The sequence below is a fragment of the Amphibalanus amphitrite genome, unplaced genomic scaffold (genome assembly GCF_019059575.1).
Source record: "Amphibalanus amphitrite isolate SeventyFive unplaced genomic scaffold, NRLGWU_Aamphi_draft 000038F_arrow, whole genome shotgun sequence".
NCBI lineage: Eukaryota > Metazoa > Arthropoda > Thecostraca > Balanomorpha > Balanidae > Amphibalanus > Amphibalanus amphitrite.
Window position 1 is genome coordinate 1,005,282 of NW_024881534.1, and position 15,712 is coordinate 1,020,993.

Here is a 15,712-nt window from a genome sequence, read left to right on the forward strand (position 1 = left end):
ATGTTGGGCCTGTCTTCGGGATGTTGTTGATGAGCAACAGAGAATACACATTTTTGTGTACCACGTTTCCATTTTTCGATTGAATTTCTCAGAATTTGAAGCAAAAAGGATTCATGTGCTCTCTCGTTTGGTCATGCATTGCGTGAGAATTGCAAGCAATAAATTGGTGGCCGCAATTTAGTCAAATATTTTAGAGAAAGAGGTTTACCGTACTAAAGTCAGCTGTCTGCCAACATACGGGACCTTCATGAAGCTTGTGCGAAACAAACAAACCGCGCCCTTCTCCGGTGTTTTCGTTGTTTTTTGCTTATTAATTGGACGACATTTTATAGATACTGATGGTTTGAAGACGCATTTATATGTAAAGGGACGTTGTGTTTCCCCGCGGGGCCACAAATCGTAAGTACTCTGTGATATTCGTTGATCTGTTGCGAGGGTCGGCTTATCCCGGGTTGACGGTCTTCCATGGATGTTTGCGTGTGTATCTTTGCTTTTTCATGTTTTACAATGCTTTACTTTAATTTTGTTCACTATTATGCTGCTCAGAATCAGCTGTAACCTGGTTTGTTCTAGCGATAAGTTAACGTTGGATATGTTCATCAATTCGATCCTGCGCCACTTTCGTCTCAACCTGCACTTGAATGCTGCATTTTGTCAATTTGCCTACATACCTACCTACGTGTCTAGAAAACGATAGTTGATATTGTGACTGGTATTAAATTACTTAATTTTAGCCCATAGTGATAATTTTTGTGGGAGTAGTATTTGCAGTGCCTAAGTAAACACTTACTTTTTATGAATGATCCGCGACTAAGTTAAATTGTTAAAACCGTAATTTATATATGAATCAGTGAGGCATCAATTAGTTCCCATATTTTGTTCGACTTAAGCATAATTTCATGCCATTTTACTTCTGACTCCTGATAGGTGCTTCCTTTTCTCTACCTTGACATTAGAGGAGAAAACTCAAACTTGATTGAGTAGGTACCCGGGTATAGTGCGTGTTGTTATCTACACATTTGATACGGGAAAAGTGCTATGGGTGCTATGATTCTCAAGCATTTTTGTTATCATTGCTTATCTTATCCATACATTAATTCTTTTAGTTTAACTTGTGGCTCAGTTTTTGTGTGTAGGTCCTGGGAAACATTTCAGAGCTACCTATGTCATGTGATGGCATTCCTTCAGAGTGAAGACTTTTCACTGCATTCATATTCCTATTATACTGGATTAGTGATATCTTACACACATGCTAGCTGAAACAAAGACGACTGTGATTTCACACATCTCAAACCTGAGCTCAATACTTAACAAGAATTGAAAATAAGGCTGTTTGGGTTCTAGAAGAAGACATTATGGTCGGTGTTGTAGCCTACTTCTTTATTAAATCACACGTTCTTCCGTGTCAGCTTCAATTCACTTGGGCCAATCTTGTCTTTCTGCTAGGTTTTTGTCATATCTTGGTTTGACCTGGTTGGATGTTTTTGCCTCTTTATATGAGAGCTTAATGAATCCCATGTATGATAGGAATGTGAAAATATCCTTGCAAGAACAAGTAAGCAACCTATTACCTATGAGAGTGCAAATGCAATTTTAAGAAGATGAAAGTGCAGGAATCAGTTATCAGAATCAACCATCTAATATCCTAAGTCATTTTTAATTATAAGGATTGTCTTTCTACTGATGCTTAAAAACATTGTGATAGCAAAATATTGTGTTTCAAAGGTTTGTTGACATTTTGTCATATTAGATAAAATGGGTTCTAGTTTTCCCAGTGACCTCATCATTGGACTAGAATTATATCAGTCTCAGATTCCATACCTTTACTGAGCTGAAATCCAGGACTAGCTAGTGTGAATGTTTTGGGATTTAGGGTCTCCTGGATCAGCTTCAGGGGTGGTAACTCATAGCATGATAGCTTTGCTGATGAACTTGGAGTTAAACCACTTTTGAAAGTGAGAACTTTAAAAAGAAGTGGGCATAGTTGTACTATGTTGAATCATTGATCATCTGTAATATCTTTAGCACTCCATTCATGTTTATGTGGCTGATAAATGATTTTTTTTTGAATTGTGTATGCCATTACCTAATTTAAAAGTGATATTCCATTGAAAACCATCTCATTTAATACCAACAATGGTACCTAAGTGATATAGTGATATAGTTAGCACCTAAAGTAGTGACGTAAAAGGATAGTGTGTGCCAAAGTACTCTGGCTGATTGACTGCCAAATTGACTGACCAAACCTGTGTACACTTAGGCATTGGGTTGTTAGGGAATCGTTTTGATGTTACCTATGTTAAATGCTTACACAACTAATTTCAGATATTATCTCGAAGAAGCATTCAAATTTAATGATAATCTCTGGATTTTTTATTCAATAAACATTGTTTTTAGCTATTTTGCTCCAGTTTCTTTTTTAACAACTTTCCTAGCCAAATGAATACCTAACTTGCTAAACTAGGTTCTAGATAGATTTTTGCTCCTGGTTGGTCATGTTTTGCTCATGTGCTACACCATCCTTTCTTCTTCAGTAATGATAGTTTAAATACTTGTGTTCCATGGTTTTCAAGGTTAAAGTATGATAAAGTGTGCATTGCCACTAGTTGAAAGTTTAGAAATTAAATGCTTTTACTTTCAGTGTAGATGTGTAGATAATTTATGTTTCAATGTGCATAATGCATATCCTGTCTACTGGTGGCACCCTCACATTTGGTGTGCTGACTGTTCATGACACATTATCAAACAAAGTAGGTAGTGCACTGGTTTGGTCCTTGATAATGGTCTATGCCAGATAGACTGCCAGGTATATATTACATCTATGGCTATGCAGTATGCATTGCATACCATTGCTGCATTTAGAGTTAGGCCTGATTGTGTCCATTTAATCTTGATTTGATGATATCCTGTTGTAGGGTTTTCTCTTATCTTAGCTTTAGTAATGATTTTACTACTTTTTTTTTTGCTGTGCTGAAGGCAGACAGAATCGCATGCAAGCACAAGCTGACATGAATGCAATCTGAAATATGAATTTCTTAGACTTGAAATGGGCCAATAGCCAGAGGTCATTTAGGTCAAAAGAGGCCAGTTGCTTGTGGGCATGATTGAAACCTGATGATGGATGTGTAGGTTCTGTCAGTTTATTTTTCATGCCCATAGGCGGCGCAACGGAGAGGGCACCGGGATACCGTGCCCCCTTTGATTTTGACATTTTAACATTAGCCCAATGGGCGTTGCATGGAAAGAATGGGATTAAAAGTCGGCAGTGCCCCCCCCCCCCCTTAACACGCGAATTGCTGGGGGGGGGGCGTTAAACGCCCCCACTTTTTTTCGCCGGGTCATAGCATAAAAACGGTGCGCCGCAGGCGCGCCAAATCTTGGGTGCCTGTAGGGAATTGATTGAAGTTTATTGTGACAAAGTTTCAAAAAAATCGGTCGGAAAATTTTTGAGATATCGAGGTTTTAGTGACGTCATGATTTCTGAGTTTTCGACAAAAAACGGCATATGTTCAAAAATCATATAAAATCACAAAATAGATATACAGACATGCCGTAAACGCCATTAGACTGCCAATACCATGAGCAATCTAATGGCTATCTTCGATTATTGATTATTGTTCCGCATTTTCCAAAATCTTGAACTGAATCTTGGCAATTTCTCGTGACTACTTCACGACCATGATAGGTACATGAATTTCTTAAATTGAACTTTTTGAGCCAAACTCGTAAACATATGAGAAAAATAATGTCACCATCGTGTTCTACGCTCCAAATTACCTATAGAACATGTGTCACAGGGTGCGAATATCAGTTCTGATTTTCGGGGATATGTGCCTACCCGGTTGACCTGACCTTGACCCTGACCTATGCTTGACTGACCCCTACATGGAGCTGACACTCTTGTAAGCCTTATATGATGGATTGTGCACCGTTTTGACAGAGTTTATGACGAGAGGCGCCCATTGCGAAGTCCTGAAGTCCATGCTACTGAAAGCCCGATTTCCGGTGTTTGACCTGACCTTGACCTGACCTGTGACCTCAAAATTCAACTTTTAAGTACTCATCTGAAGCGTCTCGGCGCGCTCTTTCGTTTGCCGCCTCGTGCGTTTCGCTGCGCCTATTGGTTCTCGAGTTATCGGCTGGGGGCGTTTAACGCCCCCCCCCCCCCCAGCAAACGGTGGGTGGCGAAATACCCCAGCAACTGCCGGGTTAAATGCATATCAGTGACCACCAGTGAAAGTGAAAGTGTCTATTATATACCGTTTTGTTCAATACCCTATATTTACTCGCCACACATAATAATCCATAACAGTGCATTGCAATTGAAAGTGAAGTGGAATGCTTCTTCCCTCGCTCATTACCATGAAGGTGGGTATGACTGCAAATAAGATAACGGCTTAAATGGAAAATGCAGCCAGCACATAACTCAGTGGAGACAAATTAGTATTAAAATATCCTCTTTCCTGATATCCAAATCTAAAAGAAATGTGCTAAATGTCTTGAGATGAGTTTGCCCTTTTACTTTATGAGCTCGCATGTTTTTCATGCGCTGTGCATGATGTATATTGCATAGTAATTCAATGTTTAATTGATCAAGTGTGGTGCAACTATTTTTTCCCGGGGACTCGGACTTTGTTTAACCCTTTTTTAGGATTAAACTTTTTTATCTGATCCTTGATGCCAGTTCAGTGCATGTGCTAGCTCTGTCATCTTATTTTCATTATCTGTATGGCGTTTCATAACTTATGCATGCGAGATCTTATGTTGCATATTCACTTGAACATTAGCTACATGTAATGATGCCACTACAATAAGAAATCTAGACACGTTACTTTACTCATGCGACCGGACTCGACTCACCTTGTCTTCTCGTCATATTTGACGTAGCTGTTGTTTTCAGACTCAATAGTGTGGTATCTCGGGTCTCACTTCTCGCCGCTCGTCTTATCGTCGAATACTGTGTCTGTTTCTCTGATAAAGGAACATTAATCGCCGTTACGGCCTTGGCAGTTGATCGAGTTTATCCGTACTAATGTAAATATGTGTCAGTGTAGATAATTATATACTCAAAGACTTTGATGCTGCCGCTGAATGTATGATTTGTTTATTCTTGCCTTGTAGGGATAGGTGCCTTGTGAATTTATTCGTTGATTGTTGATTGTTCACAGTTTAACATTATTTACCCACTACCTATGCTTGGGTGGCTGATGTTAGAATTGGTTGAAGCATAGTTCAAGTAATTATTCGTATTTGTTTGCAATTTTTTAAGGTTACTTTTTCAGTTACACATTACATTAATGTTAGGCCAAAAACCATCGTGAGATACTCAAGCAGGGAACCAATCGATCATATGTCGTTAAACCTCGTTTGCCATAGATGTATTTTTTCTCTCTGATATTTTACGTCCATCAAAGGGTGTCGTACGGCTCCAGCAGCAAAAGTCTGAAGGCTTTGACCAACTGTGTGCTGCATATTTGAAGACCTATATTTCAGTGCTATCCGTGATATTGTCTGCAAAACCCTCAAACCACACATTCGGAACACGTTCCTCCGCCATAGTCTTTATCCAACACAGCGAACGGACTAGTCCTCGGCGGGCGGATCTGTGCTGGCCGGTTTCCCATCGGGCGCGGCCAGAAAGGGATCGTCATCCCGCGGCGTTCCCACGGCGCGCCTCTGGCCGGCCGAGCGGCGCTCTCGTCTTTCTGCGCCGGCCGCTGCCATTAGCCGAGCTGGCCAGGAAGGGGAGCGGCGCGCGGTGGTCATTGTGCGCGGCGCCGGCCGCCGGGCGCATCGGCCGCCTTACTTAGGGCGCGCATTGTATCGGTGGGGCGTGGGCTGTGGCGCGGCGTCGGCCGGCTGCCAGTGCGGAGCCACTCCATCTCGCTACCGGCGTCCGGCGCTGTCTCCCGACTTCCGCCGCCGCGCCGTGCTAATGGCCAGCCCGCCGGCCGATGGCGAACGGCCGGCCAACGCCAGAGAGGCCGGCCGGGGATGCTGCGCCGCCTCTCCGCTGACCCGGCATCGAGGGGTGCCGGGAGGAAGGCGGCCGGAGAGGGAGGCGGCCGAAGAGACAGATTAGAGGGGAACAACCGCTGGGAAAGCCTTTTGGGATGGTAGAGGGAGTTTTCGTCCATGACGATGCGAAGAGTGGACATGATTTCTGGCTCTTCATAAGGATCATTTGATGTCGATGACCAATGCAAACTGGATGACCAAACACCGCCAACATCATCTACACGATCATGACCATCTGGTCTGACTCACGGAGACCGTGACATGTCTTGACTGGCGGAAGCTGTAGTTGGCGATGATGGGATTCGGGCGTCTCATCAGGTAGATGAGTGCTCGTCCGAAGGTAGTGTCTGTCTGGACGTCTGCGGCGACGGCCCTGTGGTCGGCGGGAGTGACCCGCGAGAGGATCGCCTCTCTGCTTCCCGTGCTGACCGTTCGGCTAGCCGGAACCCATCAATTAGCAGCCATCTGAGGGCGGCGCGGCAGCCGGCCGACTGGCCCGGCCGAGCCTCTCATCTGGCCCGGTGCCCCGGTGTGGGCCGCCGGCCGGCCGGCCGCCCAAGATCGATGGTAATCTGGTGCGTCGATCAGCCGGCCCGGCCGCCGCCAGCCCCGCGGTGCATTAATGAAGCGTGCGCCGCGATCGTTAGCCGGCGCCACTATCGCCGCCGCCGGCCGCTGCTCGTCGCCGGTCGTGCTCGCGCGCCGCCGGCCGCCGCCGCGCCTGCCGCCGTCTCAGGCGCGTCAATAAAAAATCAGTTAGCACTCGTCGTTAGTGGTGCGGCGGCGACTGTCGCCGCGGCGGGCGGCGTGCGCCGGGATATTGTGCCGCCGCCCCCCGGCGCGCCGGCCGTCTGACGACGCTCCGCCGCCCACCGAGCCGTCGTCGCCGCCGATGATGGCGCCGCGCGGCCGTCATCAGGGGTGTCGCCCGGGAGAGGACGTCGGACCGGTCCGCGGCCCGGTCTGCACGTGTCGGCATTAGCATTGCCTCCGAAAACAGCGGAACTGAGATTTGATGGTTGGTTAGCCCTTCATGCACATGTTTGGTTGTGGGTTCTGAGTCGAAATCCAGAAGATGCATTTCGTGGCATACCTTCCCTTTGCTGTGTTTGGATCCTCCTTCGTGCTAATATCTCGCCGTGCTAGGATCCTCGCCGTGCTAGCACCAAACTGGTGTTGGGTTGGGCATTGTGGCACTCTATCATTGTCTGCTTTTCTCGTACGCCTCCGTAAGCCTTTAGCTGGAAAGCGGCGATAATTTGAGCTTTAGGTAATGGAAAGCATGAGTTCCATTAGGACTCAAAAATCTAAAGCAGCCTCGGTGTCGAATATACCCAAAGTTCTAAAAATGCCCGAGGGATTGCCTTTACGAGCGTGGACGGTATACATATAAGCGGCAGCGAAACTCATTTCATAATGAATGCTTGGCTTACGGCACTGGGGTGTCATTAAATGCGACTCGGTTGCCGTGCGTGCTGTACTTGCATGGCGTGACGCGGCTCAAGCGAATGTTGGACTTTGTCTATGTTTAGCCCGTCAACATTAATGTGACGCGTACAGGTCGTTGCCGCTGCTGATCCAACTTTTGAACATTTTTAGATCGCAAATGTGTGTGGGACTGTGGTGTAGTGCTGTTTTGGTTACTATAGCAGTAATCCGCTGACCTGTTCTGTGCCCGTTTTTATCCACACTTGTACATATGTCAACACGACAGCGTTTGAATCTAGCTTCTCCAGTATAATTTATCTGGCGACTAGTCCTCGGCTGTTTGACGAGGGCACATTTGCTATGGATCCTTTTCTTGACCCCTTTCCTGGGGTTATGTCACCTCCCTGTCTCCGATTCTCTTCATTTGCTTTCTGCCTCGTTTTCCCTGACCGTGGTGCAGTGAGGGTTCCGCTCTACGCTTTATTGCCGTGCCCCTGCCGAACAGTTTGACTATTGAGCGGCTGGGGCAGGTGCGCCCGATTGGGGACTGCACAGACGGTTTGTCTGTTGGAGCGGTGGAGGCAGGTGCGGCCGACAGGGGACGGAACTGCTGGCAGGTGCGCTGTCTGGCCGCCGGGCCGTCCTGTGGCCGTCCTGCCCCACTGACCCGTCTGGAGGCTCGTCCCTGACCGTCAGCTGTCGCTGCGGCTCGTATCCAGGTGGCCGCAGACCTACCGACGTCGGTAAGATTCCATCCGTAGACCCGCTCTGTCGCCTGGCGGGTTGCCTTCTCTCGAACGGCTGGAAGGGCTCGGTCGGCTGAGGTCGGCAGGTGGCTCGTGAGGTCGCCGCTGAGGCAGTGGTCCTGTCCCACCCTACTACCGGGAGTAGTGCGCCGGTGGAGGACCGGACCGGCCACCGTCGGCAGGTGGCCCGGTGCCGGCGGTGGCGCCGCTCCACGTGTGGTGCCGGTGCGCGCGCCGCTCCGTCTCGGTCGCCGCCGGCCGGTCGATGGGCTCGTGGCGCCTGGCGCGGCGCGGCGGCGGCAGCGGCGCGATCAATACCGGCGAGCGACGCGGACCGAGCCGGAGGGGAGCGAGCGGCCGCCGGCTGCTGCCAGCCGACGGGGCCGACATGAGCGGCCGCCATCGCGTCTGAGGCCGTCCGGCCGCGCCCGCCCGCCCGCCCGCCGCTGACCGGCTCAGTGACGCGCCGCCAGTGTGAGGTGACGCGCTCAGAGCTGTGAGCGCCGGCTGCCGTGCTGTCCCAGTGCAATGTGCGCCTAGCCGGCCTTCCGAGCAGCCCCCGGCTGGCACGCAGAGGCGCGCCTCCCGCCCGCTCGTCCGCCCGCCATCTTGGTTATGCCGGCCGCACCCGGCTCCGATCGCGGGCTCGGTCCCGCGCCCAGGTGACACTTCCAGTGACGGAATCGGCCGCGGATGAGGAGACAAGGTGAGACACGATGTGCCAGATCGGCAGCACTGGACTGCGCCGGAAAATTGGGTGATTTTCCCACCCTGTCGTCCTGCCGCCGTCGGTCGCGCAGCCGCCCAGAGCTCAGAGATGAATTGGAGCTGTGAACCGCTCCGCGTTCTTCTTAGCTGTCGTGGTTGGACATGGCTATTGTTATGTTCAGTTTTGTACTCATGTGTTGGTCACTGTCTTTATAGCAGTACTTCAGTGACCATAGTGACCACATTTCATCCTTTCAGCTTCGTATCCAAACTGTGACTTTCACTAATCTCCTGTGATGTGTCGCCCCCACTCGGCTTTATGAATGGCCACACGATGTCCACCCCACCCCGTCTCGCCCGTGGGCGGCTGTAACTGGCGGCGCAGGAGCGGGGCGTTGACGCGTGAGATTGAACTGACGGCACCTCCAGCTGGTGATATCGATCGTCACGCCGTTTTCGACTGGCTCATTGTCGCTCTGATCGATGGCTGCTTTGAATGACACCTGCTCGCCCGCACGGGATGTGTGGGGTAACGAGATCACGCTGTGGGGTCCGATCAACTCCCGGCTGCAGATCAGAAGTCTAGCTGATGGCAGCCAGGAAGGTTGTGGCGTTCACATAAGATCTCTCTGATCTCAATGATTATATTCTGAATGGTGACGTCAGCGATGCTGCTTCCGGCCTCAAAGGCCTTATAGGATTCGGCGTAGTTGAGGGTATTCCCGTTTCAATTATATGCCTTTAATGAATGCTGAATAGTGGACCAGGATGTACATCTCATTATTTGGGGTCTGGGATTCCCGTCCTGTATTCCGCGGGTATTTTCCATCAACTGAAAGCATATTATCAGCGACTGAAACGGGTTCCTCGTACCTTTATAATTGTCATGACTGACGCATTTCTTCATTTTAACTTGTAAGGAACATGGGACGCTGTTCTCAATCATAGCCTGTGGCATTCGGTCGCCAAGGCCGAGTGCCTGCAGCGTTGGTTTGTACTGGGGCCTGTTCCCGATGCGGCAGCAGGTGACGCTGATTGAACAGTCCCCGTTCTGCCGTACCAGTTCACTTTTCTCTCCGTCGGTTAAGCAGGTGGGCTCGGCTCACCAGACTCCGTTGTCAGGGGCAGTAGGAGTGTCAGGGGCAGTTAGCTGACGGGTCAATAGTATCATGGGTGGAAATAAGGTTAGCAGATGTCGATTTAGGTTTTGGGTTGGTACAACACTAGGCATCAAACACCATTTAAACTATTATTTATATCATTGCTCATTGGTTCTCGCGATGTAATTTTTTTTTTCCACGTATGGGTGAATTGACGTTTTGACTGTCAGTCTACTGCCTTGCGTTTGACTTTTTGTAAATACATATGTGATGTTAAATCTCATATTTACCATACTTTCTGGCATTTTGATGAATTACATCTGTATTGAATATATGTGATTTAATTTGCCTCTTTCACCTTACCTGTGTAAACCTTGTTCTCATGATGCTGTAAGTTGCGTGCTTAGTTTAGTCGCGAGAAATGTGCAATGTGTGTTGTTTGACCTGACTGTCCGCTTTTCCGATGTGTTTTGTGTGTATATTTCAATATCGATTTGATTAGTACCTATCATTGAGTGTTATACCGGACATCTAACAATGTCTTTTCATGCGACATTTTTATTGACCGTCTACGCCAATCACCATCGTCTCAATGACAATGTAGTTTGAGATGTAATGATTGAATATCTTCAATTTTGCTTTCATTACTGTCTCATGTCCCATCAAAACGCTTCCTGTCGATCTTGAATCGCCTCTACGCGTTCACCTACCTCGTCGAACGCATCTACCCACCTACTCAGATCACCAACTCACGGGCGCGGCGGCGCCGCGGGGCATCCGTGCTCTGCCCCCTGCCCGCCCCACGGCGGCGACAGGGCCTCTGAGGTCACCCCGCGGCGGCCGCACCAGGCCGGATGCGGCGCCGAGCCGGACGAGCGGCTGGATGGGGTCGTCCCGTGGCCGCGCCGGGTACCGAGTGGGACTGTCCGGACCCGCCGGGCCGGGCCTGACGTCCGACGGCCTCAGAGCTGACAGGAATCTCACGGAGACGGTCGAAGAAGAGAGGTGACTTGTGGCGGTGTTGGAGAGGCGAGAGGACAGTCGGAGCCGAGGGGATGAAACGGTGTCTGAAGATGGGATAGAGGTAGTGATATTGAAGCGAGTGCGGAGAGCCTCGGTGAGGTGGTAGTGTGTGTGTGATGGAGAGGCGAGCGACTGGGCTGTGACGGCTCCTGTGTAAGGTGAGAGCAGAGGTGAGAACGGTGGTGAGAGCGGGGTAAGAGTGGAGGTCAGAGTAGACACAGGGAACGTGCTGTGAAGTGAGCGACAGGGCCGACAGGAAAATAGACTGTTGGAAGAGTTGTGGGAATAGAGGTGCTGGAAGAGTTGTGATAAGTGTTGTGCAATGCGTTCAAGACGATGCGCAGTGTACTGCGGAATGAATGTAGCCCGTGTGATAGAGCGTATTCGAGAGTATGGGAGTTGCCATTGTCTGAAGTGTTATAGTGAGGTTATCGTATGCAAGTGGGCTATCAATCAGATAGTGCGCAGTTGTATAACTTTGATAACTGCACGTGACACAGCCTTCAGAACACTGTCGTTTCATCAGTGTTGTGTTGCGTTTTGGTGATCAGTGTTGTTTTTGGTGCTCCTATTAGTGCTTGAGGTGCTCTCTACTTTGCGTAGTGTCAACCCGATTGTTCTATTTGTTCTGGTCCATCGTTTTGCGGTAAGTGTCTTACGTCATCATATAAACCCTCCACGCCCTTTCATCATCTCTCATCTCCATGCCATTGAGTGCTCTGACTGTTGGTCTCGCTTTCCGTTTAGTGTCGGCCAGTGCCACTCAGTGTTATCAGTGTTAGTCTGTACTGCTCACTACTCGCCCCACTGTGCGGTCCACAGTGGCGTGGGTCGGTCCTCGGCGCCGTCCGCCCCGGTTTCTGAGTCCACTATCTGTGACTGCGTCACTGTCCGTGGGCACTATCTGTTCCGAAACTTCCGTGAACCATCTGCGCTGCCAGCAGACTGAATACCAGCAGCTTAGTGGTGCAAAATCTCCGACAAACCACACACATCGTGCTCCGGCTGCTACGCGACGTGCAAATGACACTCGCTGTTCGCCTGCGGCGTGACCGGATGAATATTTGACTGCGAACATTGCACACTCGAGCGGTGACATCCCGTCGCATAGCTGACCGAACCCGCTCGCAGCCGTCCGCCCGCCTGGGACGACGCTCGGCCTGTGTTTACATCAGTGCAGATACGGCCTGTTGGGTCCAGTGCCGGCGGGTCAGATGACCGTACTGCTGCTCTGTAGCCGCGCGCCTGTATGCTTGAGCACCACCCGTTGAGCGCCGCCGGGTCATCGCCACGGCGCGTCGCATCCGTGCCGTGCCGGCCGCTGAGCGGTATTACCGTGACCTTGTGACCTCTCGGCGGTGCTGGGATCGCCGAGCGGTCGGCTGCCAACGGCACCCCGGCAGCCGCGTGCTCCGTCACTGACTGGCGCAGCTGCAGCACTGCTGGGATTGCGGATGAAACGTCACGGGCTAGGTGTTGGTAGATAGAGGAATGTGTTGCTTGTACATTAGTGCTTGGTTGGCTGGATGTGGGCGTGTGTTTCTGTGTCTGTATTGTTAAAGGTTAGAGATGTAAGCTGATTTAGGGTTTGATATTAATGTGCCATATGACTGACCTGTTTCTCTCTTTCGTTACAGATTTTTTATACTTAATTTTTAGCAAGTATGAATGAGCTGGACACGTTGCGACAAGAGGCGGAGACACTTAAAAATGCTATTCGAGTAAGTACGATACATTGGCGTGTCACGATAGTGTGAGCTCAACTTCGTCGCATCATGTGCCGCTTGGACCAAGGTCATGCGTTACTATCGGATGTTGCATGCACTCACTTCAGATGCTAGAGGGCTACGATAGTGCCAGGCATGCGGATTTTGATTGGTTTCGCAGCTATTGAAATAGTTCGGACAGTTTGATAATCATTTTTCTTATAGTCCCCGACCGAGACGAGTCAGAGCGAGCATGACTGAAATATGATACAAATTTAGTTGACGTTTGATAACATCAAGGGAAATATTGGGTAAAGGCCTGGCTACACTATGCGTTTTCTGCGTGCGTTTTTGCAGGTTTGCGTGTTTTGCGTAATATCGTTCTAGGAAAAAAGTTATTATATTAACAATATAATTCTTACTTTGGTTATATACAAAAGCTAATATAACTCTAATGTAACTACAATTTTAGGTGAAAAACATCACAAAAACGTAATATCGTTCTTTTTTCTAGAACGATATCACGCAAAACACGCAAACACGCAAAAAACGCACGAAGAAAACGCATAGTGTAGCCAGGCCTTAACTCGCATGGCGTCTCCCTATCGGATCTTACAAAGATGTTTTCAACGCTCCTTCTAAGACTTTCTACGAACAGCTGTGGTCTTTAGTGTATCTGCTCGTCCTCAGAAGTATGCACATGGACATAAGAAGAAGTAACGGCTCAAGCGTACCTATAAACCTTGTTGTTTCCATGTAGATTCAGTAGATGCCTAGCTTGACGAGTGCTTGAAATTTATCGTCTGGCTGTGCACTGCAGTGTGTCAAAGTTTCCGCGTATCATTCATCAGCCTGTGATGGGCTTGGTCGTCATCGTCGTAGCAGTGTTTGCAAACAAATGAAATTAGTATTGTAAATGCGTGCTCACAAAGCGTATATATCCTGTTTGTGGACGATAGATACCTAACCGTTGCTTATGGCAGCTTTGTATGTTTCCGGGTGTTTCGTCGGCGCGAAAGCGTTGCACACATTTGTACCTTTGACACCGGCGCGCCGACGTGGTCTGTTCCTTGCTGCATGGTTTTGTTCCCGGTACTCCTGCCGCCCATCAGCTGACCCCGTTTGACCCCTGACCCTGGCCATACCCCGGCTCCAGCCAGTCGCCGTGCTAGTCACTGCGCGGTGCTTCACTCCGTGAGGTCTGCCCTGCTCTCTGTGGGTGCATTAACACCAGGGGTGAACTACGGAGTCGGCTACGGGTTACAGTGTCATTTCACTTTGTAAATCTCACTGTTCCATCGAATTTTGGACCGGTATTTAGTTCTTGCTCACAACTGGGATTATGGGATTACAACTGGACTGCCCTATCTTTATGTATCGTGTTACAATGCCCCACTTTTCTTTTACCCTCGCTCGCGTTTCGTTGTATCAATGAGCTCACCCATAGCACACTTGTCCTTCACGGGTCACCGCTGAGAGCTAGAGATCTGATTACTAGAGAACCAAAAACTTGCACTACTCGGGCCTGTATTTGCTGTATTTGCAGGTACATGTCACGTGTTTTCCCCTTGCCGTCACCCACAGCTAACCCCTCTCGTGTGTGTTCACAGGATGCGCGAAAGGCAGCATGCGACACCACGCTGGTGCAGGCCACCTCCAGCATGGAGCCCATCGGGCGGATACAGATGCGCAACCGGCGGACCCTGCGCGGCCACCTCGCCAAAATCTACGCCATGCACTGGGGCTGCGACTCAAGGTACGCAACAGAATCTACGCCGTGCACTGGGGCTGCGACTCGAGGTGGATGTTTCACGCGGGTGGAAGGCTGACGATGATTATGTGGGGTGGTATGATAGTTGGTTTCCCCCTGATGATAAGGTGGTATATTCGGGAGTATAGTGTGTGTGATAGGTGTAATGTGGAAGTGAAAGTGTCTTTTTTGTAGGTATTTCTGGCGAGCTGTTCGACCTTCAATTTAGCCATTCAGTTATTAATTTTTACCAGATAGATACGATTTATGAACGCTATCAGTGCTATCACGGTGTCTAAAAACACGCAGGCTTATCGCTTCCCGAAGTCCTCGTCTCGGCTGACAAAAAATGACACCGGGTGACCTTCCTCTCGCCGATGGGCCTTGATCTGTTCGCCACGCTGTATGCATCCTGCTGGCAACTGCCCGTTTATTTTGAGAGCCAACGGTCCGTGCTTCCCCGTTTGACAAGACGTCATCAGTCTGTCTGTCTGTTAGAGAGCGTCCGATTTTCGCTATCACGAGGTGTGGGTGTTTGTGCGGCTCGTTTTACAATCATACCCCTAATAAACACGCCTTGCGTCATGATATCACCTTCAACCGAGCTCGCACCAGCAGGGAGTGGCCACTGGCCATCGTCTACTGGTCATGAGTCTCGTTCATCGCTGTTGCGTCCCCGAAATAGTCTTATTCGCCGCATCAGCTCCTCCACCTACCTGCATTCTTGCCCGGCCTTACCCCTGCTTTCGCTCGCCGCTGACGTACTCGTCGGCGCCGTCTGTGGGCGTCGTTTACCTGCACCGGTCGTCTCCACCGTCACGCGGCCCGGGGGTCTCACGTCACGGGTGCAGTTTGGGGCGGCTGTGACGCACGTAGAGAGTTCGTGTAACCCGTCTGTGTACGCACAGTGCCCACCCATCCGGCGGGAGCCCCTGCCGCGGCGGCGGTGTGGGGTCCTGATTCCCAGCACAGGTGCGCCACCGGACGTGGCGATGGACTGTGTTCGTGCCCTGCGTCATCAACACAGACGGAAGGCGTCACTGATGACGGCGACGGCGGTCTGGCTGAAACGGGAACGAACAAACAGCTGGGGAGGGGAGAGTGCGGTGATGGACATGGCCGCTGTCTGAGCGATCGGTGGTTGACTCGTCGGCCATAGACTTTGGCGACGGTGACCGAACACGGTGGACAAATCGAAGAGGACGGGCGAGCCGACTGGGCACCGCGCAGAAA

The 15,712-nt window shown here is 49.9% G+C and overlaps 1 protein-coding gene across 14 annotated transcripts in view; it reads left to right on the forward strand.

Annotated features, from left to right (window-relative positions):
• Positions 1-234: 234 nt before the first annotated feature.
• Positions 235-15,712, forward strand: part of LOC122373313 (guanine nucleotide-binding protein G(I)/G(S)/G(T) subunit beta-1) — a 28,323-nt gene continuing 12,845 nt past the window's right edge. For 3 of the 14 annotated variants that reach the window (XM_043351293.1, XM_043351308.1, XM_043351301.1), the window contains exons 1-3: positions 238-399; positions 12,661-12,744; positions 14,340-14,485. In XM_043351293.1, coding sequence (XP_043207228.1) covers positions 12,688-12,744; positions 14,340-14,485 — 203 coding nt within the window. In that variant the 5' untranslated portion in view covers positions 238-399; positions 12,661-12,687. The other 11 variants (XM_043351258.1, XM_043351267.1, XM_043351315.1 and 8 more) reach the window with 9 other exon arrangements.